Here is a 23,959-nt window from a genome sequence, read left to right on the forward strand (position 1 = left end):
TCAGACCTGCCGTCCTCAGTGCTTGGTTTTCGTGCAGCAGTCGGGAGCGTGTTGGGTCGCAGGCCTCGGGGCGTGCAGCGAAGGCCCTCGTCGCGTCCCTGCCGAGGGTGCGCTGCTAGCGGGCGGGTGTGACGGTGCGGGGTTACGATTTTTAATGCTTTTACCTGCTTTGGTAAGAGAACTTGCTAAGTGTGGAAGAAGAGATGGTTCAGGGCAGTACTGCAATGGGAATGAAAAATAGCCGCTTCTGTATAACTTTTTAGGTGAAACCATGCTTGTCTTGTTGACTAGATTGTGGCACGGGAGCAAGTCAAGTACCTTGGGGTAGGCTTCAATTTTCTAGTTAAAACTAGTGATTGTATTTTTTCTATAGTAGTGGTTATTTCCCGTTATCCTTTTTGTCACAGCAGGTTGGAAAATGGAGCTGTAACTGGGAAAACAAATCATTAATCTGGTTAAAATTCTGTTTACGCTCAGACCAATAAAATAACCTAGGCAGGTGATAGCTACGTAGGGACAAGCTATGGGGCGAGCAGTATTTGGGGGAAACCCAAAGGTCTAGCCTATGTGCTTTTGTTCTTGCATGCATAATGAACCTGCTGTGTCCACAGGATGTGTAAACTCTCTACACGCTAGGCTGAGTCCAATATTAAAAGACTATGAATAGAAGTGTACTCTGACTCAGTCTTAAGTAGCCCAGAGACTGAAAAGATTTCTTTCTCCTGTCAACAGGAAGAAGGAAAAAGAAGTAGAAGCAGACAAAATAATTCATGAAGAGAAAACTGAACCCAGCCTGATCTGTCCCCCACCACGCAGCAGAAACTATCTTCCTCCAGAGGATATACAGAGCTGCCTTGAGTCTCATGTCAAGGAGATTTTTGGACCCTCGCTTCCCGATAATTGGCAGCAGACACCCCTCAAAGAAAATAGGTTAAAGTATCGCCTCCTGGCTCAGCTGGCAGCAGAACTTGGTCATGCGGTCCCCAATTCACAGCTCCACCTGATGCACAGTGCTGGGGATGTCTTGAATTTCTATAGCACTCCTGTGAAGGATGCGTCCAAGTTCGATGAGCTGTGCGCTGCAGAGCTACCCCCAAACCTGAAGATTACCTGGGAGCAGTGAGTCGCACCATGAAGCATCGCTTTGCTCTGCTTGTGTTCTTAAGGCAGGACTGCAGAGCTCTTTCATTCCGGTAGCAACTGAATAAATATCACTAATAAAAGTTCATTTAGTTGTCCTCGGGTTTCATTGTTTCTGTTTTATATAATAAAACGGAAAAAAGAGCAGAAGTTCTCCTTGTGAAACAGTGACGCAGCGTGGTCAGTAATGGTACTGGTGTATGCTTTCTGGCCTTTACCATGCTGCCCAACAGTTAACAGGGTCCAGTGGGGATAAACAGGGGGGACCAACTCCCCAGTTTCTTCCCTGCGCCTCTTAAAATTCTTGTCTTCAGTTCTGAACTGTGTTATGGGCTTTTGCGAGTGCGGTTTGGTTGTGGCAAGGCACCCTGTTCAACTCAGCCACCAAGAGTAGCTGGGCCAGCAAACTCTTGGGGAAGGAGGGGGGAGGTAAGCCAGCATCTTTTTTTCTTTTTTTTTTTTTCTTTTTTTCCTTGAGATCGAAAAGAAGACCCTGTCAGCAATAATGTTTCTAAAAGCCATCACAGGTGCCCTCTTAAATAAAATCACTTGTTCTACTCAAAATTGCTACGTGAAGATAGTGCCAAGTGGAATTCTGAAATCTCTTAACTCATTAATGGTGAACTCTCCAACAGCCCTATAAAAACAGCTGCCATCAGGGCAGCTTGTAGAATTCTTCCATGTCTGTTGAAGGACCCGATTTTTCTAAGTTCTGTTGATCCTTCTAATAGCTGTTAGTTAGTTTTTCTGATGTGTTAGTTTTTATGTAGCTATAGAAAGACATACAATACCTATATGTTAGTTTTTCTTCCTGTGTAACTCATTATGTAGGTTTGCTTTTGATCAGAGGAGGCAAGCAGTGAAGTCAGGCAGACAAGAAAATAAAAATTCCATAGCAGTCTGAGAAATGCCTGGTACTTTGTGGATGTTTTCTACAAAACAGGTTGTTTACAGTGAGGTTAGATTCTCTACGTGTGGTATTTCTGGGAATGATCCAGAAATACCCTGGTTATACCTCTCGCTCTCCTGAACCCTTGCTCCCCTGGTTTCTTTTAGCGCACAAACACCTGAAGCATGCTTAGGAACTGCTGCTTTTGTGTGTTACAGTGCTCAGTCTCTTTATTCAGCAAACTTCTCAAGCGCTGCTTTCTTCTCATAGCTCTGAAGAAATTTAAGAAACCTGTTCTTTCCTCCTTTTGAGTCCTGGGGAATTACAGAATGGCGTAAGTGTACTACTACATGTTCCGTTGCAGGGTGAACGTGAGGGAACTGGGGATGTTTTGCTGGTCACTGTGGAAGGCTGGCTCTTCACAAATCCCTGTAGCTTATGGAAAAACACAGTGATAAACAGCTAAATCTGTGTCATCTTGTCTGCCTCAGAGGCTGTTTGGGAGCAATGAATTGGAAGTATTTTTTTCATGAAATTATGTCTTCTTTCCATCAAAGGAGAGATACTTACCCCTCCTTGCTTCCTCTTACTCACTACTCATTATCTAAAAAAACACTTTCAGCGGTAGTTGCGTTTTCTGCTCATCCCCCGCTTCTGTCTCTCTCCCAGTATCTAACTTTCATAGCTCATGTAATGTGATCAGAAGAGAGAGTGGAAAACAGAAGGCTGAAAAACAGGAGGATAGGCAAGAAAAGAGCACGACAACAGCTTTGTCTCGTGTGTTGCCGTGTCTGAGTTGTGTCAAATTGAGACTTCCCTAATCTGAGATACTTTAGTCCCTCTGGGCACAAACCTCACTTCATCAGCACACCTGTGCAAGAAGCTGCAGGGGCTAACATAGAAGGGAAGAAGATGAGGCATGGGCGTTTGAGATGCAAAACTTTTAACTGCTTGTAACAAGCTGAAAAAGCAGAACTCTGAAATGAGATCAAAGTCTTGCATAGAACACCTGTGCCATGGAAGGGCTAAGACTTCTAGCTGCTTAAACGCTTTTTTTTATCCTTGGGCTTTCAAAAGTACCTAATTTCTGTCAGATTCAATTATAAATAAATAAAAGCCCCACCCGTGCATTTGCAGGAGGGCTGATCTTCATTTGTTTTAGGCAGAACCAGTAGAGAAGATCAAAAGGAAGTGTAAAGAAGCCAGGTTAGGAGGGTATTTCTTAACAGAGAGACTGGGTGGACCGGTGCCTCCATGAATGAGAGAAAGCTGTGGTGCGCTACGAAGAGGCTCCTGCATGCGTACAGCCAGCTGAGGGAGGCTGTCCTACACCACCACGTCTGCCAGCCTGTGGGGGCATCAGCAAAGTCTGCCCATTCAAGTCTGGGGGAGGCTGAACATTTTATTTCTAATGCTGACCTCCGGTTTCGATGAGATGTGCAATTTTGCCTTCATACGGGTACTCAGTTAAGGCAGGGGCAGATGGTTTTCCTGGTACCACGAAATCAGGTTCCAGAGCCTTCGCACAGCCAAGAGGCACAATCTGCACAGCGGCAGGAGCAAGAACAACAGCTCTGCAGGGATACCTACTTCCCTGTCAGATGGGAGTTAGCTGGGGGACAGGGAGAGGCCACAGCCATCCAGCTGGGTGACCCCCAAGCAGGGGCGTCAGACACTGCTGCCAGTCGTATTACATAGACCAGGTTCATACCTGAAGTGCATGAAACTGCACACAGCCCAAGGGCCATACATCCGTCTTAAGCGGTGATCTAACTCTGTCACGAAAAGCTTGCCACTGCAACATGTTTATTTTACACAGTTGGTCATCAGACTGGACTACAGAAGCCACTGTTAGCTGCCCAAGCTCACTGTACACAGCACGTAGAGAATGATGTGCCTCAGAAAAGAAGGGGGTGGGGTGGGGGATTGAAAGGCTACCTAAAGACTGATTTTTCACTGGCTCACAGATTCCAAGAGGTGGACACACATTGCTCCTGAAGGGAAAGGTACCTGGGAAAAGCAATGTGCTGTTAGGTTTAGACTGCCTGTGCAGAGGGTTATCTGTCAACTGGAAAAGGCTGAGGGTACTATAAATCTAAAATGGTAGCAAACACATAGAGCTAGCCAAGAGGAAATGCAGTGAATGTGTGTGGGAGGTATAGCTTCATCTAACCAGTCATCCAGAACTTAGGCACTTGCAAACAAGCACACACCCCCCTGTGGATCTGCATCTACCTGTAGACCTCTCTTGGGTGTAGGCATCCCTACGTACCATGTCAGGGGAGAGCAGGACTCACTTGCTTATCTCAAAGTGGAGAGAGGTGCCTCTCACTGTGCCGCACTATAACTGGAAGGATAAGGCAGTCCTTGAGGAAGTGGAAAATCGAGATTCAAATCCTCCTTCAACCTGAAGGATGGAGAAGAAACTCAAAACCACATCTTCGACCCTCAGGAAGACCGCCCGCACTATCATGCTAGAGGATAAGCAGAGGGTGACAACATCACGACCAATTCTGTGGAAGCTATTGGCCCAGAACACAAGATTCACACTGTGGTTAACAGCACACTTGGGAGGAACACAGCCCCAGAGTCCACAGCTGCAAAACTAGGCTGCAGAACATTAAGTTTTTATCTTAGAATTCAACCCCCTGCTAACCCTTTGCAGTGGACTTAGGTGCTGCTGACTCGGCATCTTGAATGGAGTATTCATTGCTGATAAGCTTTCCTAACATGTCATTATTCTCCTAACACAGCAGAACAAGGACCGGTTCCACAGCCAAATTTACTCAGCAGAAATTCTCCCTGTGGAATTTGGATCGAAGTTGTAGTGAGGGACCCAGAACACTACTGATGGTTCCTCATGGTCACAGAAAGCCTGCATGGCCCAAGTCTGATCCTTATATTCCTAAGACTGAAGCAGAGTCAGAAGAAAATAACAACCTGGAAGAAACACCGCAAGACCAGACACAAATAGACATCCCAAATTTTCTTTGTGTCACAGGCAAACGACAGAGACCAGGCTACACATTTTGTTTTTTTGATAATTTTTTTTTGCATCTGTTTTGGAAAAAATATACAAAAAAAGCCAAGAAGAACCAACATGGAAATGTGAGGTAAACATTCCAGTAGAAGTACAGACAGAGGCTCCATTCTTTAAAGGAGACACACAGCAGTTATCACCATGCTAGAAGAATGAGATGCAGGAAAATCCTAGAAACAGTGAAAAGTCATGTAATGAAGCCTTTGCCCCGGTTCTAGCCATTGTAAATGGGCTCTTTTTTGTTCTTACCCCCTCACCCCCCACACACTTAATTGTCTTTTTTTTCCTTAAACAAAGTTGTTAAATTGTAAAATAGCAGTTTTGATATAAATTCTGTATGGCAGAATTTACAAAAATGCAGACTGCTACTACAGACCGTGTCCTGTGTCAGGGTTGGTTTTTTTTGATTTTTTTTTTTTTTTTTACTTGCCAAAGCCCCTCAGTGAAAACTACACTGTCAGGGCAAAATTGGCTTCTTGGTTATGCCAATCTGAATGCCAAGTAATGCCACTCCACTGGAGAAGTGGTGTCACCCTTCCTTTGCACCAGTGTTACTAGTTACCCCACAAATCTATGATGAAGTTATGAAACACTTAAGGCGCAGCCTCAGCTCCACAGTGGTGGCTGTATATCCCCATAGTCAATTCCTGAAGCCAGGTTTCACTGGGAGCTTTAGCTGGGCCTCGGGGAGGAACGGAGATCTAGGGAGATGATATAGTCAGCTCACATGCTATCAGCTACTACTATAAATTTTCATGTCCAGCCTGTCTATATTGCAGACTGAGTACGTTGTTTTAGTTATTCTTCAATAACTAGCACAATCACCCACACCAGAACAATCAGGTTTTGATTCAGTAAGATGCTTAAGGATATACTTCAAGTCTGCCAAGGAGTCTGGAAACTGGATGGCTAACTGAAATCCGTCATGCTAAGGAATGCTTAAGTAGCTCACTGAATCAAGGATGGATGTTTATTACTTGTTGATAGTATCATTCAGGTTAGATTCCTGATCACCATTATTTTAATTTGAATTAAATATATGCAATTACTTCAGATCTATGCTGAGCTTACTCAGATCAGAATCTGACCCACTGCCAGAAGCACTTCTTATGGTAAGAAAAGGTAAAAGTGATTTTTTTTTCCCCCAAGATATACAAATTCAAAAATGAAAAAAAAAATGTGTACAAATATCACATAACAACATCAACAATTCCATAGATGTAGTTCCTCAGTGCACACTTTAAACAAGAAAAGGTTTTTTTGTTCTTTTTCCATTTTGCTTTTAAATTCTGGCATAATAATATTAAAGCTGACAAAAAATCAGGGCAAGCTACATCACTTCCTCATACAAAAAAAGTACAAAACATTAGCCTCTAACTAGACATAACATAATACTGGTCATCACAGTTAGACATTTAGTAACTGTGTGTCTTGGGAGTATTGTACTGGAGGGTAATAAAAAATAGCTTCTGTTGCCAATCTTGCATCTCAGGTTACTTCAGTCATAGAGGCAGAGTGATTCTGCAAAAAGGAAAAGGCAAACACATGAACATTTGTATACATTTTGGCATTTACATATCCTAGTGTGTAAAATGAATGAGAAAAACCTTCACTAATAAAATCTGTTTTCCAGCTAATGTAGGGCTTTAAAATTAAGAGATCACTGCAAATGTGACTGCCGTCTATCCTGAGCTCGTGGTGGGAAACTCCGAGCTCAAGCCCTGCTTCTGGGCTATGAACACTCACTAACAGGCTTGAAAAACAAGGTGCCACTTTTTCAATCAAGACTTTCAAACTGGACTGGATCCTGTCCAGAAGGACATGCCAGTACAGGCTCAAGCACTTCATACAGTCACATAACTAATACAGTGGATCTGCTCTCACTCAAGAAGAGCCTAAAGGACCACGGTTTGGCTTCATGTGATGTGTGCATGTAGATCCTACGCAGTTTGATACTAGGGAACATACAGAGCTTAAAACCATACAGAGGTGGGATCATTATGGCAAAACACGGGCAGCCACAGATATATAGCAACGCAGAAGTCCTCTTTAGGTGGAAACAGTGTTGATTCAACCTTCTTGGAAGCCAATGTCCAGGACTTCAGTGGCAGTACTGAGTCGTCCTTGGATCATGCTGTATCTGCAGGGTTTGTGTGGGTGCAAGGCAAAACAAGAGTGGGAATGGATGCAGAAATCTGCACAGAGAAGGACGATGCACCTCCTGTATCTGAAGAAACAGTAATGAGCAGCCACTCCCAAGGACTTGTTTGTAATAGCTTCAGAGCAGGATCACTCTTTTCCCAATCTACTCCTGCATGGTAGATGTATGGTCATTTAGAGACTGATACCCTGAGTCAGAGAAAATTATCTTGTTGATTATAGTGGACATCAACAGTTAAGGCCTAGTCCCTACCTGCACTTCACAGTCCAGAAGCTATAAACAGCTGACAAAATTTTTCTCACAGTCTATGAATATTTTCACCTGTTCAGCCCTTTTGTCATACACGATACAATGTGGATATATAAGTAGCACATGGTTTCTGGACTGTAAGTCTACCAAGAGAACAGTTAACACACACAGTTCTGCAGATTTAGTTGAAAGTCTTCCACGAAATCTTTGCCTAATCAAAGCTGACTTTTCAACTAAGCAAAATATTTCCAGGTGAAACAGTGTCTTTTCCAGTTTTTTAATTCCTATTTGTCAAAGGGTTTAACAAAAGTCACTATTGATCTTGCCACAAACCATGTACACAGGAATGGTAGGGCATCTAATAAAGGAAGTATAATTTAAAGAACAAATAAATTACACCAGACCATTTCAGGTAACTGATAAACTACAGTTCCTCCTTGTTCCCAGAAATTCTTGGCAGGTGGCATTTGCTCGTCTGTTTTGAAAGGACTGGGTATGATTCAGTTACACCAACACAAGCCATTTGAAGTTAGAAGTTTAACAGAAACACCGTCAATAAAGATGCTCCTGCTAGCCTATTTTTTTGCAAACTTGAAAGAATGCTACTAAATTCTCTTCTGATGACTTAGAGATAGAAAACAGTATATGATCTTTTCTTCTTATAGAAGATACTAAATGTTAATAAGGATAAAACCCTAATCTCTATAATATTTTTCTGGACAGCATAGTTTATCCTCAGGATTACGAATGTTAGAGTACATCCTTAAGGCATCTCAAAAGCATTCTGAAATGTAACTAGACAGAATTATTTTTACTTTCCTCTCAGTTTTCTATTCTTCTAAGCAAAAGTTTGTTATCACAAACGATATGCAGAGGCATGTGAAATCCTACTGCTTTAGCTTTGGATGTGCACAGGGGCAGAAGTTCTACAGTATTTGGTAGTTTAAGGGATAAATACCTTAAAACAAACTCTCCCCTGATGCAAATTCACTCTGTTCAATGGACTTAATGTTAGGAACAAAAACAGCTCCCTGTGTAGTTATGTGTACAACTAGTTTTTACTCTGCCATAACAGAAAATGTGCTTGGCGACGGTCTGGGTGAGAGGATTTACAGTACCTGTGCACTCAATGTCTCCAGAGGACTTTCCACTCTTGGAAAAGCCATTAGAGTCCTTCCTCGTTAGAAGGCGATCCATGAGTGCCTTTAAAGTTATGGACAACACATATCCCCTGTGTAATGCAGGGAAAAAAAAGAAGTGAGGTCAGCATGTTCTGTCCCCAGGAAAAACTCACAGGCATTACCATCAGGGGTCTCACAACTGCCAGTTTTTGCAACGAACTTAACCTGGGTTTTGGTTCAAGGCATCATCTGTCTCAGCCCTGGGCTACAGTGTGTTTACTGACATAGTTGGGTGTGGTGGACTACCTTGGTAAATGGGTTCATCTGGCCTCTCATCTGAGGTGATGAACCGTTCTCAGCCTTTTTATGTTTTGTACAGCAGAGACTCCCATGTCTGCTTTATCATCACAGAACCATGGACTACCCCAACGATGCATTTTATTGGCCAAATACCCCCTTCAGACTCTGACTGTCATTTCCAAACAGTGAAGACTGCTCACTGGATGGCTGAATCTACTTCACATCTGGATGACATCGGGCTCATTTAGCACCATGCCTGCATACTTCCAGCACAAGTGCTGTGGTGTTTACCCCACAAGCCCTTCCCTTGTGCGTGACCAGACTTACTGCACCCACATCGTGATGCTAATAAGAGCAAACACACATGGCAGTTTGGAGCTTGGGAACACACTGGAAAAAAAGACATACAGGAGCTGACACATCTGCTGTCAGAGTGATTCCTGCAGCCAGCTCCTTGCTGGCTCTCCCTCTTCGCTGCTCTTTAGACCTGAGCAAGGAGCAGGCTGCAGCCTGGGTGAGTCTTGTGCTGGCAGCGGGAGATCTCACAGCACCTCTCCCCTCCAAGCTCCGGGGAGAGCCCTTCCACCACTTTGCAATCGGGCTTGTGACACTTGCAGGGTGGCAGAAGGTCTGCAGGGCCAAAATGTGGCTGGGAGCAGGCTGTCGCTGCTAGAAACAGGTACTGGGAGCACATAGATAGTCCTGACCACGTATGTGGGGTGACTGCCTCTTAAACTGCATGGGCTGGATTTAAACTGCCTTTGCCAGTGGGAATCAGACAAATTACTTATATTAAAGCCAGGGAGATTCAGGTCAGAGGTTGCAGACATCTTTTTATTTAAAGGGAACACAGGAATAAACGATATGTGAAGGTTTGTTGGCGTTTTTTCAAGTACAGAATAGAAAAAAAATCAGCGACAGGACAATCTAGATTTAAGGGGTCTTTGAAACCTAATCCCTCCTGATAACAGGAATAAAGTGTCTGTTAGTATGCAGTGGATAGTTTTGAAGCCTATTTTGATTAAATGGAACCAGGCACATTTCTTGGTAATAGTGAAAATCACCTTGACTGCTGTGTGGGTAAATCCTCAGCAAGAGATCTCTCACCAAACAAAACACTTAAACCACACAGCCAACAGGGGAGCAAGTAACATTCGAAGTCCAGGGAGATGCTGTTCCTAGATTCTGTGGGAAGGTCTTTGATACATTTTAATAAATTTGGTAATCCTATGAGATGGTGAACAATTTCAGCTCAACTCCAAATGCTGCAAAGGGAGGTAGTTTTGTCTCCCAAGCAGTTTGTCCTGACCTTCCTTTCTATTGCACTTCTTTTATGGTCTGAAACAAAACAGGGAGCCAGGACCACTGCTTAGAGCCCCAGACAACACCCCGTATCCTACATTTTTGCCAGATACCAGGCAGACAGTTGGGTTTTGCAACACAGGGGTGTCAGAGAAGAAGTCTCAAGCATGCCCCCCTTTTGACAAAAGCAGCAATCTACACCGCCTTTAAAGCATTTTCCGGGATAGGTCAAGTAAGAACATGTATAGTAATTAAAATAATCTTGAAATATATACAATGCACAAATGTCATCATATTAGCCTTATTAATTAGTATCAACCTGATTTCAGATTAGGATTTTCTCTGATGATACCTTTAATTAGATGGGGCTAGAATTAGTTCTTAGCAACTGGATTAATCAGCTGCAATAGGCCACAAGAGAATAGTGATTTTTTTTTTTTTTTTTTTAACTGAGGTAGTTTTAAAAGGAATGTGGAAGGACTGATGGGCTTACCAGAAACAAAGCTACAGCAGTCCCCAAGATGAAGCCTGCGATCACATCCGAACAGTGGTTTCGATACTCAGAAACTCGATTTAGCCCGGTGAGGAATGCAGCACACAGGGTACCCAGGCACAGCACAGGTTTGGCTAGCCTGCTACTCTTTGTTTTAATTGTGCTTGTGATGTACATCTGAAACAAAGGGCAAGCCAAAAATGAAAAGGGGCTCTGCCAGGAATGCATCTGTTTCTACCCAGACAAATCCTAAATCAGCAAGGATGTGACAAAACCCATGATTCATTAAAAAAAGCATTGGGAAATGAGGGGAGAGGTTTAAGGTAATTCACAGAACACTGTTAAGAGAACAAAACAGATACTGTTAAATGCTGTTTCAGGATGTCAAATATCCCACCAACTGCATTTACATACTGGACTTTTTCTGAGCTGGTATGTACAGGCTCAGTTTTACTGACTTCCTAACTTGTGCAAGTACTTGCTCATACGCTAGCAAACATGCACTCTGAATGCACCTGACTAAATGTTTGCAAAGGGAGTCAAGAATTTATGTTTATACTCCTGCAGAAACTGTAATGTGCACATGATGGAGTGCCTAGCATCCATATGAACTAGCTGCTCCAGTTTCCTAAGTGGTGTTAGGTTCAAGAAACAGAGAATGTTACGAGAAACCATTCCAGACATTTTCTCTGCAAGATGAAATGAAACACATAATATGAGAGAGATTTCTTTCACAACAAAGTTGATTCTGAAAATGTAATTCCAGAGCATGAAGTTTTGCTGTGCTCTGTATTTTTTAATGAACCCCACATGTTTTTGGCAGTTTGTATTTTATTTTAAATGCTTTTTGACAGAGAGAGTAAAACCATGTGGGTCACAATTAGCAGCCAGTCATTAATTCCAGAGCCACAAAATTACAAAGACCAAGCAAACCAAGCCTGACGGCAAAACAACTCAGTGAAATCAATGGATGCCTGCATGATTTCCAAAGCCTTGATAAGCAAAGCAAATACGTCAGGTACGTTCTCCAGAAATGTCTCCAGATGACACATTGCCTCCCACACACGAAACAGAATCAGGAAGATACATTTGAAAAATTCATTTGATTCTTATTACCAATCACCTGGTACACGAACCTGATTCACATAGTGTAGATGTGATCCAGTGAAAGTACCAACACCTGTTCTGATGGGGAATGGAAAGATTACAAACCATGGAAGTGTCTCTTTCAGTGTTTAACATAAAAAGATGCCATTTTATTTGTAAAGAAAAAATACGTTCTTTTTTTGTAAAAATAAGTAAAACCACCAAAGCTGAAAATATTTCCATTCTTGACCCTTTTTGAATTGTCAGAAATGGAAATATGGTTCTGTTAGTCTTCTGGACAAAAGACTCTATAGAAGATCCTTACTGTTTTAATTACATCTGCAATAACACCACAACTAGGATCTCTGTGCTGTCTGCAAGTCACAAACCTCAGCTTCCTCTGGGATGACCTCATTTCTGGGGAAGGGCACTGCTGAGAGCTTTGCCATGGGCAGCACTGAAATCAGAGCGGGACTCTGCAGGATGGTGGAGACCCGAGAGTTGTTCTCCTTCATTGCTGCTGCAGCAGCTGAGGACACCGTGCTGGCTCACACTGCCAGTCTCTGGCCGCGACTACAATGGCTTGGCTGGGGTGAAGCTACCTCAGGATTTTCCTGTGCCTGTGCTGAAGGAAAGAGGTTTGGCTAGGTGCAATTGCAACTACCAGCACAGCTTGCTTTGCACTCCATGATCTATTTGGCAACCATGGGCAATTATTTTTACTGTATTTTAATGCATGTCCCTTTCTTCATGAGCCAGGTGTACAGAGGTCACTATGGTCTGGCACGTAGTTTTGGGATCAAGAAACAGAAATTATATCCATCCTCAAGGTCACTGTGTTCGTTGCCTTTCATATATTCCTTTATTCTGCTGTATTGTGTGTATTTTTTACTCGTTCTCCCTGTCCATATTTCTTTTCCTTTTCCCCTGACTGGGCCATCAAATGCCCCTACAGCTGGCTTCCCCTCACTGGCTGGTGTTAAAAATGTTAGCCCTAAACCCAACACAATACGTAACTCTAAAAGAAGAGAAGGGATGCAGGAAGCACCTCCTGTAAGGGAAAGGGACAGGCCAGAGAAACCGACCAGGGGAAGGCAGATCTGACTGCCTTTGGGCCGGTACCTAGGCAAAATTATACTTTCACCTGCCAAGAAACTGCAGTACTAGACTTCTAACAGCTGAATTTGCCAGATCTCTGCCCGGGGAATTGAAGTCTTCTGACCTTAAACGTGCTGCTGAACACATCATCTAAAGGTGAATGCAATTTATGAACTGGAATATTATGGCGTGTAATAGCCCTGGGAATGGGACTAAGCTACTCGAGTGGTTCCTGCTTGCTTTGTTTTTCCAACCTAATACCCGGCTGCGGCACATGCCTTGAAATGACAGCTAGCAACTGAGCACTAGGCGGCAATCTTGCCCCAGTTTTTGCTGGTAGGTTGAGCTGCACCTGACTATCACCAAAACTCACGCTAAGGTTCTTCTTTGGAAACAACAGGAAAAAATATCATTGCCACTGTGTGAATAATCATGCCCATCCTTTCACCCTATGCATTTCTTTTAGCAGATGCCAATTCAAATGAGCAATCTGGAAATAGGATTTCCAAATAGAAAGCCAAATTGCTTTCCTGTTCCCCACCAAAGCACTACTGTGGTTTACAGCATGCAAAGGAAAAGCATCACCTCTTTAAAGTAACAATGCAGTCCTGCTGTGACAGCTGCCAACCCTAGCTACGGAGAACAACCCACGCATGCTTCTTTTCTTACAGGAATGAGATGAGGCTGGATCTTTGGGTTACCCACATGGGAGAGTTCTCCTTTTTACAGATGCAAAGTATCTAATGTATTTGAAGTTTCATGTGTCTCGGCAGGAAAACGTAAACTTGTAGTAAGGAGAACATTTTTAGCAATGAGGGTAATTAACCATACGAACAGATTGCCAAGGGAAATCTGTTAAACCCTCACGAGGAGGGTTTAAAACAAGACAAACTGTTTTCCCAGAAGGTATGCTCCACTTCATCCATAAATCACTCACTGAGCTCAGAAATAACTAGGATAGCTTCTCCATTCTGGTCAGACTTCCCGATCACTGCAGTTTGATCTTTATTGTCCTGGTCCCTAAAGCCAAGATATTTTTTTAAGGTTCTCACAATGTGTTTACCATTTCACTTAGACCATCTTTTCAAAGCTATGTGTAAAAGCCCAAAATCTCAGTGAAAGTCACTTACTTTTGATTTCCTACACACAGCAGGTGTTTCTGAAAATTTCCCACAATGCTATTTATAGGGTAAATTTATTTACAAAACTCTAAATGTCAAAAACAGTTATTTGATGAGTGGGAGAGGAAGGAAGGAAGTGAATATAAAAAGATGTGAGGAAAACAGAATAAATCATATTAAAAAATACACTACATATGATTTAACTATATAAATTATCTACTCAGCTTCTTTGCTGTGTAGTTTGTCAGTACACTCAAGCAGTGTATTGAGCAATACGCAATGTATGATAGTAGCATTCACCCTGTGTGTAATTCCTCTCCCATCTTTTTCAGACAGACAAAACCATAGACAGTCAAGGAGGCATTTTTGTTTGCAAGTTTAAAATAGACATACATACATATATATATATTTATATATATATGAAAATATATGCATACATTTAGAATGTGTGTTGTACCTATGATGAGAAAGGCAGAGTGGAAGAAGTCTGTCTTGTCCTTTCAGCAGAAAGTAGGGAGACTTGTGATAGTTTATTTTCCTTGGAAAGCTCACAATTTCATACTAATACTGGAAAATCCTGTGTCCTACAAGCTTTACAATCTATCTTTTCCTTTACAATAGAGTTTTCTACAGTAAGAGAGAAGCAGAGCCTTTGACAATGATGTGTATTGTAGAACGTGATGCAGCCTCCCAGAGGCTCAGTGCAGCTGCTCCAAGTGCCAAGGCCTTGAATTTCATTGATTAGTCTGGTAGGTGTTAATGCAGAAATGGAAGAAATTGTTGGTGGGGTCACAGTGACCTGGGTTGCAGAAGGGATTTGCTGTAGTGTTCTCTGCTATTCAGCATTTCCCAAATGTTGGAAGTTTCATGTCCAGGTATATTGTATCACTCTAATCTAGTCAAGAAGCAACACACCCAGGTGTAAATGACAGATGCCAGGTCGTGATCCAGTGTGATAAAGTAAAGTCTTCTAGCCAGATGGAGGTGACAGAAAGCATTACTTGTGGATGCTGCTAGGCAAGAGCTTAGCTGAAGAATCCTGAAAACATTACTAAACAGTCAATGTAAGTGATTAGTTGTAGCTTTCAACCACAGAGACCCTGCTGTGACTGTAAAACAATTCTCCTTGCTTTCACTCCAGAGGCAAATGGGAGGATCAGCAACGATATCTACCTTCTCTCTACAATAAGAGGTCCTCCAGTTGTGCTGGTGAAATACTTGAATTTTCCATGTTCTGGTTGAACACTACCATCTGTTAGATGTCCTTGTCATTGACTCTTCCATGACCTTTCTCAGAAGAGCATGAAGTAACAGTTGTTTAAAGATGATGTAACTGGGATACCCAACGCAATATATGATTTTATTGTCTATTTTTTGGTTTTGTTTTTTTTTTTCCCCCCAGAAATGTTAATGAATTAAGGAGTATTTCTAGCCTGCCATCCTCCCTTGGCAAAAGTACTTAGAAACATGTGTTTCTAACTGTACAGCAGTGTCTACTATGTACAGTAACTGCCATCTCTTCCTGTGATACTTCTGGGAGACTAATAAAACTTCATTAGATGCCATTCTAAGTTTCGTGTAAGTATGGAAGCCTGGGCTGCTGGCTGTTTTCTCTTTCCCCTACTTTAGGCATACAAGATTTATCTCTGCCTGCCAACATCACAAAAGTGATGCTTTGGGTTCTCCTCAGCTTCTTTGGCAGGTGACAAGAAAAAGCCTAGTTGATTAAATATAAAACCCAGATTATAAAAAAAACAAAACACAAAGCCAAACCGATCACAGTGGGATTACTGTCACCAGCAGACTAATGAACAAATCAGTACACAGACATCTGCAGAGGATACTCAAGGTTCAGTGATGGGAGGAGACTCCTGGGTCTCAACAGACATTTATACAATGAAAGACAATGTTTGTGCTGACTCCATTCTCCTGCTTCCTCATGTTCAACCTGTTTTATTTTTCTTGCTCCATGGCTCAAATCTTTAGCTTTATGCAAAATACAGCTATTACAAACCAAATACCATGTGTTTTATGTTCAGCAGCCCACATTATCATGCATATTAGAATCAGCAAGACACTTCTCAAAAAATTGTGCACAGCACAATTATTAAGCAAAGCTAGATCTGAACGCTGCATTTATTGTGTAATATGTTATTCCCAGCTGACAGGCAAAGAAAAGACAAGTGGCAACACCTTTAGTGCTAGAGGGTGTCTTCGGGTGGAGAACTGGGCTAAAATTGGACTGTAGGCTGAAATGCCTTAAGGGCAGACTTTTATGACCTTGCGGCTCAGAAATAACTCCATGTCCTGGCTCCACCTGGTATCTTCCTATGTGGGGAGAAATGCAGGCCCATCATAGATATGCTTGAAAGAGTAGGGCTCTGAAAAAGTGAACTTCTGGGGACTTAAGCTAAGGAAGGAAAAGCATTGTTCCCCTTCAGTTGTAGAAATCAGCCTGTTTGTAGAAGACTTGCCTTCCTAGAAAACAAAGGAGGTTGGGCAGGGAAAGTCCATGAAAGGATGTAACTAGCTTAGGGCAGAACCAGGACCAAGCCTGATCCTGGAGCTTCCACCTAAGAGTTTATCATGATGAAAACAGCTGCTACAACGATGCTGAGTTTTTTGGGAACTGTATTTCACACATGGTTGCTTATTGTTCAGAAGTAATGCACACAAAATGTTACAGGCTTTCCAAACACTTCCCAACAAATCCTGATCAAAGGAGTTACCAATTTATATCTCCGTCGTTATTCACCCAACATTCAGTGCAAACAGATGATATTGAAATAGCAGTGGGTGGCCTCTTCATTTTATAGTAATAATGCGGTGTTTTATTCATCTGCTACCAAGATCAGGGTAAAATATTCAGTAAACACCCTGTCATTAATAAGTTTAAGCTTTTCTCAAATCCTGATGACCTACAGACAGACTCTGCCACTCATTAGAGTCAACCTACTGGGGGAAAAAAGACCTAGTTAAGCCATTTTGAGATAAGAATCAGGTTAAGTCCTTAGATCTTAATGGCAAAACCATCAAGGTTTTCTACTTTGTGAGCAAGCTTCTTGGATCAATTTTCAAACATTACAGAAACTTTAGCCAGAGAACACAAAGGAGCTGTTGATCTGTTTCACTAGACTTTTAAAGACAGACGATTTCCTTCCTGACAGTATAGCAGTGTCACCTTGTCAAGATGTCAACTGGAGTCCATTTCTCTGTGATAACAGCAAAATTCTGGCACTGACTTTTATTACAACCTTCTTTGCAGAGGGAATTCAGGTCATAAACAAGGGGAGCAAAATCCAGCCTAGTTCAGCCTCCCATTGAAATGGCACAATTTACCTCTTAAATGTTCAACAACCCATGGCATATGAACAAAAGAAATAGTAGTGATCCAGGAGCCATTTAAGCATCAATTTCATTTTAGTGTTCATGAGACAGGGGCAGGGAGAAGAGGAGGTTGAATGCATACTCAAAGGCTTCTGAGGAAATCAGCAGCAAAGACAAGATTAGGACCTCATGCCTCCATATCATACAGTGCCTCAAAAGCAACGAGCATTTGATTTGCTTATACTAGTATTGGTAAAACAGAGAGAGAAGGCAATTTTCCCCTTCTAAGAAGAAAGCCCTCCCCAAAACAACCCTCTTTTTCTTCAAAAACCCATTGTAAGAAAAATGGCCCCATCTAGATGCACACACAGAAACCTCTCATACAAGTTAGCAATCATCACTGGCACTCACCGTGGCATATAAAGCTGAGTAGATGCTCAAAGCAGCATGTTTGGATGGAAAGGATCTCCTTGCCTTTTCAATCACCTCTACATCCCCAGTGCAGATGTTGCCGTTGTTTATGAACTGGTGGTGGGCCCGACAGTCGTTTCCAGTGTAGTTGGGTTTACATACAGTCAGGAAGTAGGGAGCCAAGTTCCCAGTCACAACCTGGCCAGCGTTTACAAATATGTCAGTGGCAAAAAGTCCAAATGCAAACACTCCTGTGAGGAAAGGTTAAAAATAATGATTGTTCAAACAGGTTTAAAAAAGCTCTTGGTACCTGAAAGGAAGAGATATAAGGAGAGGTAAGGGACTAATCCCTGCAGTCATTACTCGCAAAAAGCCCCTGCTGACTCCAGCAGAGTCCTGCATCAAAGGCATGACACAGAAGACCGCATGCTTAACTCTGACAGGTGCTTAACTCAGGGTCTCCAGAAGGACTCAGAAACATGCTGAAAACTATAAGCAAGTGCCTAAGTACTTTTGTGATTCAAGCTCTGAACAGAACTGTGAACTATAGACTTCACTGAAAACTCTGCACCTGTACTATGCCTGTAAAGTTTCCACTATGACAAAGGTTCACAGCCTGCAGTCAAGTGTCATACACGAGTTGTTAAAAATGCATATGTATTTTTACCACATTTGGGCCAAAAATGGTAATATAATGGCTCTGAACCTGAAAGAGCAGTGTAGTGCTGAGACACAATACGGCACTTACGTTAATATTACTATCTAATGTCAAGTACCTTTTGGATTTTGACTATTCACTGTCCTGATGTTGAAAACTTGATTGGCAGGTCCTTTGGGAAACATCCTAATGCTTTGCTCTGGAAGATGTTTCCACACAGCTGCAGTTCAGCTCATGTCACCGGGAGCACATACCCCCAAATGCTATAGCAGGAAGCATTCACTTGAAAGCAGGGATGTTTCCAGGGTTGTGGAGCATCCCTTGCTCAATACTGCAGTTGTCACATCCTCCACTGACTCCCCATGAGCGTTACCAATACCTGCTACAGCTGCTATGAACATATACGAGCATCTTCTACTTGCACGTACTGCCTACGTACCAAAGCAACAGAACAGCAGGTTTGTAGAAATGCCAAACCCAAATGTTCCGAAAAACTAAATGGGCTCCTCTTTCCCCCTTCCCATCACTAAGGTGGATTAAAGTGTCACAAAAATTTAGAATAAATAAATATTTACTTTTGGTGTGGGAATGTTGAGGGTTATACATTTTTGCTTTCTCCCTCCTGTAGCTCTGTAAGCAAAAGTCATTTAAATTATAAATTAGCTGAGATTGCTATGTATTTAACTGTGACCAAGAGCTGGACCTCCAGGGAAAATATCTTGGGAGAGCTGTGATAAAATCTTAAGAGCTGGCACCACCGTGGTTATAACAACTTCACTGCTCCTCTGTACTGAGTTTAAAAAAAAAAAAGAAAAAAAGACTGCTATAGTCTGAGAAACAAAAAATATCAGGGAGTCAGCAATATAATGCAGCAGAAAATGCTTTACATCAAATTAACAAGAATCAAGGATCGTCCTGCAGATATTGTCACCCACCATGCAGCTAACAAAGCAGAAGGGCTACAGATGACAGAGTTAGGTCCTTCTAAACATTCAGGGCTTATCTACACCCAGAAAGCTTGTACAGACAGTAGCATAAAATAAAACCCGTAACTAAAAATGGATTCATTGTTTGAGCGTCAAGTGGGGCTCGCCAGTGCCGCGCGCGCACAGAGATGCTGTGGTGTGACTGATACAGCTGTGCTGTAACACCAGTTCCCCGCTGGGGTACGGATGGGAAGAGCCCTCTCCAGGGGAGCAGCCTGGAGTGGCTGCAGGAGCGTGGAGCGGTTTGTCCTCACCACACTTCCCCAAGGTTAGGAAGGAGCCTTACCACAATGAAGACGATTTTGGGGACAGAGTTTATTACCATTCATTGTATGAGTTTATTATTATTCATTATTAATGAACTGACGTGTGATCACGGATTTAAAAAGCCAGCAGGAGGTAGCCTTCCTCTGGTTCTAGACTGCAGGACTGGGCCCTGCCTTTTTACTGGTGTGACAGTCTTCCCCGCGTTTATCCTGCGAAGTATCTGTGTTTAAAAGGGAAATTGAGAGAGCACTGACACTGCTCCTTTATTTCCTTTATCCCTCTGCTAATACTTTAAATCCATGGTTTTCCACAGCTGGCAGGAGCTCCTTATCTGCATTAGGCAGTGCACAAGGAAGTTCAAAGGAAAAATGCAGTAGGTATCTTCTCAGCCTGGTGAAACAGCAAGTTATGCCAGAGATGAATCTTGTTTTATACACAGCTCTTTGGCCAAATTCTTAAAATTTTTTTGGCACAGCTTGCTTTAAATGGCATCTTTTTGATGTGCTGTGCAAATCACAGGGAATGCAGTGAGGATTATTACGCAGCCCTTTACAACACTTAGAGGAAATCTAAGAGCCAGGCAAATACTGCAGTCTGGCCCACAGTCTTTATTGCGTAATTAAGCACAAGCCAAGAACCGAGGTGTTTCAGAAAAAGCTCATGGGCTTCACAAAGTTATTTCAATCTCTAGGCAGTGCACAGGTACAAAGGTGGTCCAGTGTTTTTCTCCGAAAAAAAGAAGTGAAAAAAAGACTGCTATAGTCTGAGAAACAAAAAATATCAGGGAGTCAGCAATATAATGCAGCAGAAAATGCTTTACATCAAATTAACAAGAATCAAGGATCGTCCTGCAGATATTGTCACCCACCATGCAGCTAACAAAGCAGAAGGGCTACAGATGACAGAGTTAGGTCCTTCTAAACATTCAGGGCTTATCTACACCCAGAAAGCTTGTACAGACAGTAGCATAAAATAAAACCCATAACTAAAAATGGATTCATTGTTTGAGCGTCAAGTGGGGCTCGCCAGTGCCGCGCGCGCACAGAGATGCTGTGGTGTGACTGATACAGCTGTGCTGTAACACCAGTTCCCCGCTGGGGTACGGATGGGAAGAGCCCTCTCCAGGGGAGCAGCCTGGAGTGGCTGCAGGAGCGTGGAGCGGTTTGTCCTCACCACACTTCCCCAAGGTTAGGAAGGAGCCTTACCACAATGAAGACGATTTTGGGGACAGAGTTTATTACCATTCATTGTATGAGTTTATTATTATTCATTATTAATGAACTGACGTGTGATCACGGATTTAAAAAGCCAGCAGGAGGTAGCCTTCCTCTGGTTCTAGACTGCAGGACTGGGCCCTGCCTTTTTACTGGTGTGACAGTCTTCCCCGCGTTTATCCTGCGAAGTATCTGTGTTTAAAAGGGAAATTGAGAGAGCACTGACACTGCTCCTTTATTTCCTTTATCCCTCTGCTAATACTTTAAATCCATGGTTTTCCACAGCTGGCAGGAGCTCCTTATCTGCATTAGGCAGTGCACAAGGAAGTTCAAAGGAAAAATGCAGTAGGTATCTTCTCAGCCTGGTGAAACAGCAAGTTATGCCAGAGATGAATCTTGTTTTATACACAGCTCTTTGGCCAAATTCTTAAAATTTTTTTGGCACAGCTTGCTTTAAATGGCATCTTTTTGATGTGCTGTGCAAATCACAGGGAATGCAGTGAGGATTATTACGCAGCCCTTTACAACACTTAGAGGAAATCTAAGAGCCAGGCAAATACTGCAGTCTGGCCCACAGTCTTTATTGCGTAATTAAGCACAAGCCAAGAACCGAGGTGTTTCAGAAAAAGCTCATGGGCTTCACAAAGTTATTTCAATCTCTAGGCAGTGCACAGGTACAAAGGTGGTCCAGTGTTTTTCTCCGAAAAAAAGAAGTTTAACACCTGCATTTTCTCAGTATTTGGTAGCACTGAAAGTGCTGGCCCAGACTCAACTGCTGAGGGCTGCAGTACTCTGCAGAGCAGCAGAACAAGCCATGGTTGAAACCTTTATCGTGCTCTGACTGTGATGCATATTGATCACCATAATTCCCCCCTTGTACTTCTGCCAAGTTGCACCTTATGAAAATCATAGCTATGTGCAGCAATGAATTCGGCTAGCAGGAATTTAACCATTGCAGACTGATTACACATCATGTAGTCTCTGGAGACTTTGAGATAGGGTTGGCTGTAATTGATTTAAAGGCTGTAACACTACTGAGCCTGGGTAGTGGTTGTACAAACCCCTGATGGTTTTTGTACCTCTGGAATCCATCTGTTCAATGGATTTGTTCAATGACCTACAGCAGCTAAGCTAACTGACCAGAGCACGAGAATGCAGTGACATGATTGCCAGGTTTTTAGAGGCAGACAAATAGCTGCTGAAAGGCTTCACAGGAAGGGCAACTAGCCCTAGCTCTTCAGGGTCATACAGCTGAAGTCTGTGATATAATGCCACAGAGAGAGAATGGGAGAACATGTACCTCTTCCAGATTTTGATGCTCAGGTGTTATGGGAGGTAATGTCATCCTGCTAAGGAGTAGGTGTTTTATCTTACCGTGCTCAGTCTGGCCTAGAAAACCTGGGAGTCAACTTTAGTCCAGAACTTGGCATATGCTGAGAAAAGATGTAAACAGTGCAAGCCACATGGGAAGAAGACCTACAGCCTCTACAGTTGGTTACTAGCAGAAAGGATGGACAGAGGCTAATTTCATTTACATAAAGCCACTCCTTCCCCTCATCCACACATGCCACATAGTCTGGCTGCACAGAGGCCTTAAAGAAGGAGCAGAAGGTTTTTCTGGAAAGGCTTCCTGACTTTTTGTCACTGTCCTGGCTCTCAGCTGTGTTTGTGTGTGTCAGGAGCAGCCAGAAAGAAGAGCATAGAAGGCAAACCAGCAAGCAGAATGTAACTGGGAGACAGACTAATTTAGGCCAGAGATAGAGAGTAGGCTCTACTCCCTGTTACTCTCTTTAGCTGTCCCGGAGTCCAAGAGGAAGGAACATCAGATTCAAACATATCTTTACCTCCAGTGAGAAAGACCTTAGACAAACTAAATGTGCAAATGAAAAAAAGAACAACTGCCAAGAAGTCCTCCAAGCATGAACCCATAATTTCTGGGCTCTCACTCACATGCTACTCTAATGGTCCTTCTCCTACTGAGCTCCCTGTATGGCTGTTCATCAGTGTTGCCACCTCCAGCTGTCTATTGCTTTTGCTAACAGGGACATCTGCCCTGAAGAAGAATCCAGCTCTCCTCACTCAGTGTAACCTCAGCACAACCCTGTCTTCTCCCTGGCAACTCATGCTCAAGCTCTCTCTTCTTCCACCCTGAATCTGTCTAACATCAGTGACTGCAGCTGCTTGTTGACTCCATGGAGACTCTCACTATTACAGACATTTAAAATGCCACTGATTTGAAAACAAAAAAAAAAAAAAAAAACCAGGAAAAGAAAATCAACAAAAAAACCCCTGGAAGTTGTAGAAGAACAGCTGAAAAGACATCAGGAAGAGAGAAGTGAGAAGCCAGTAGGTGGAAATGAGAATTAGGAGGTAGAAGGCTTTATTAGAGAAAAAACATTAAACCCTTAAGTAAAGTGACAAAATAAACAATGCATTGAAGGGCTCATGAGACATCAGAAGCTGTGCTCTTCGGTAACATATTGTCATGTCCTCCACCAAGTGCATTTATTTAGGCACTCCTCTCTCTCCCAGTGCCCAGTCAATTACCTGAATTTGTCACACTCAACCTAATTTACTCGGAAAACGTTCATATTACGCATGCACGCTCACACTCCCCCAACCCCTTTTCCACCCCTATGTTTTTTTAAAGAAGATTACAGTTTCAATGAAGGGAGTCCCTGGAAGGACTCATGGCTCTGTGGAAATGCTGATCCTCAGCTCATCTCTGAAGGTTTTGCTCTAATGGTCCTGTGCATCCAATAAAGCCATACGTTTATAGTCCTGTGACTGAGACTCTGCTAAACCACCCTTCATCATTATATCTTAAAGGGTCTTGTTAAAGGAGATCTGTATCATTAATCCATTTTACAACTGGAGGGATGGGGGTTGCAGGGAAATTTATTGTCTGTTGCTATGGCATCAGGAACAGGCTCAACAGCAAGCTTCTTCGGAGCACTCATAATCTGATCCCAGGATTGGCTTTGATCTCCCACAAGTGAAGACCCCACAAAGCTCACTGCTCCAGGCATCTACTCTTGTGTCTGCCTGCTTCACCTGTGAGTGTCTTGCCTGGATACTGTTCCCTCAAGATGTAAG

At 42.7% G+C, this 23,959-nt stretch overlaps 2 protein-coding genes across 2 annotated transcripts in view; one reads left to right on the forward strand and one right to left on the reverse strand.

Moving 5' to 3' along the window:
• Nucleotides 1–1,241, forward strand: part of MRPL50 (mitochondrial ribosomal protein L50) — a 2,224-nt gene extending 983 nt beyond the window's left edge. Inside the window, exon 2 of the mRNA XM_009322538.1 lies at nucleotides 733–1,241. Coding sequence (XP_009320813.1) covers nucleotides 733–1,123 — 391 coding nt within the window. The 3' untranslated portion in view covers nucleotides 1,124–1,241. The remainder of the gene's footprint in view (nucleotides 1–732) is intronic.
• A 5,102-nt stretch (nucleotides 1,242–6,343) lies between these two features.
• Nucleotides 6,344–23,959, reverse strand: part of LOC103915661 (lipid phosphate phosphatase-related protein type 1) — a 74,725-nt gene continuing 57,109 nt past the window's right edge. The window contains 5 exon segments of the mRNA XM_009322536.1: nucleotides 6,344–6,590; nucleotides 8,598–8,662; nucleotides 8,665–8,710; nucleotides 10,696–10,872; nucleotides 17,739–17,989. Coding sequence (XP_009320811.1) covers nucleotides 6,558–6,590; nucleotides 8,598–8,662; nucleotides 8,665–8,710; nucleotides 10,696–10,872; nucleotides 17,739–17,989 — 572 coding nt within the window. The 3' untranslated portion in view covers nucleotides 6,344–6,557.

The sequence above is a fragment of the Pygoscelis adeliae genome, unplaced genomic scaffold, assembly GCF_000699105.1.
Source record: "Pygoscelis adeliae isolate BGI_AS28 unplaced genomic scaffold, ASM69910v1 Scaffold64, whole genome shotgun sequence".
In the NCBI taxonomy this organism is placed as follows: Eukaryota; Metazoa; Chordata; class Aves; order Sphenisciformes; family Spheniscidae; genus Pygoscelis; species Pygoscelis adeliae.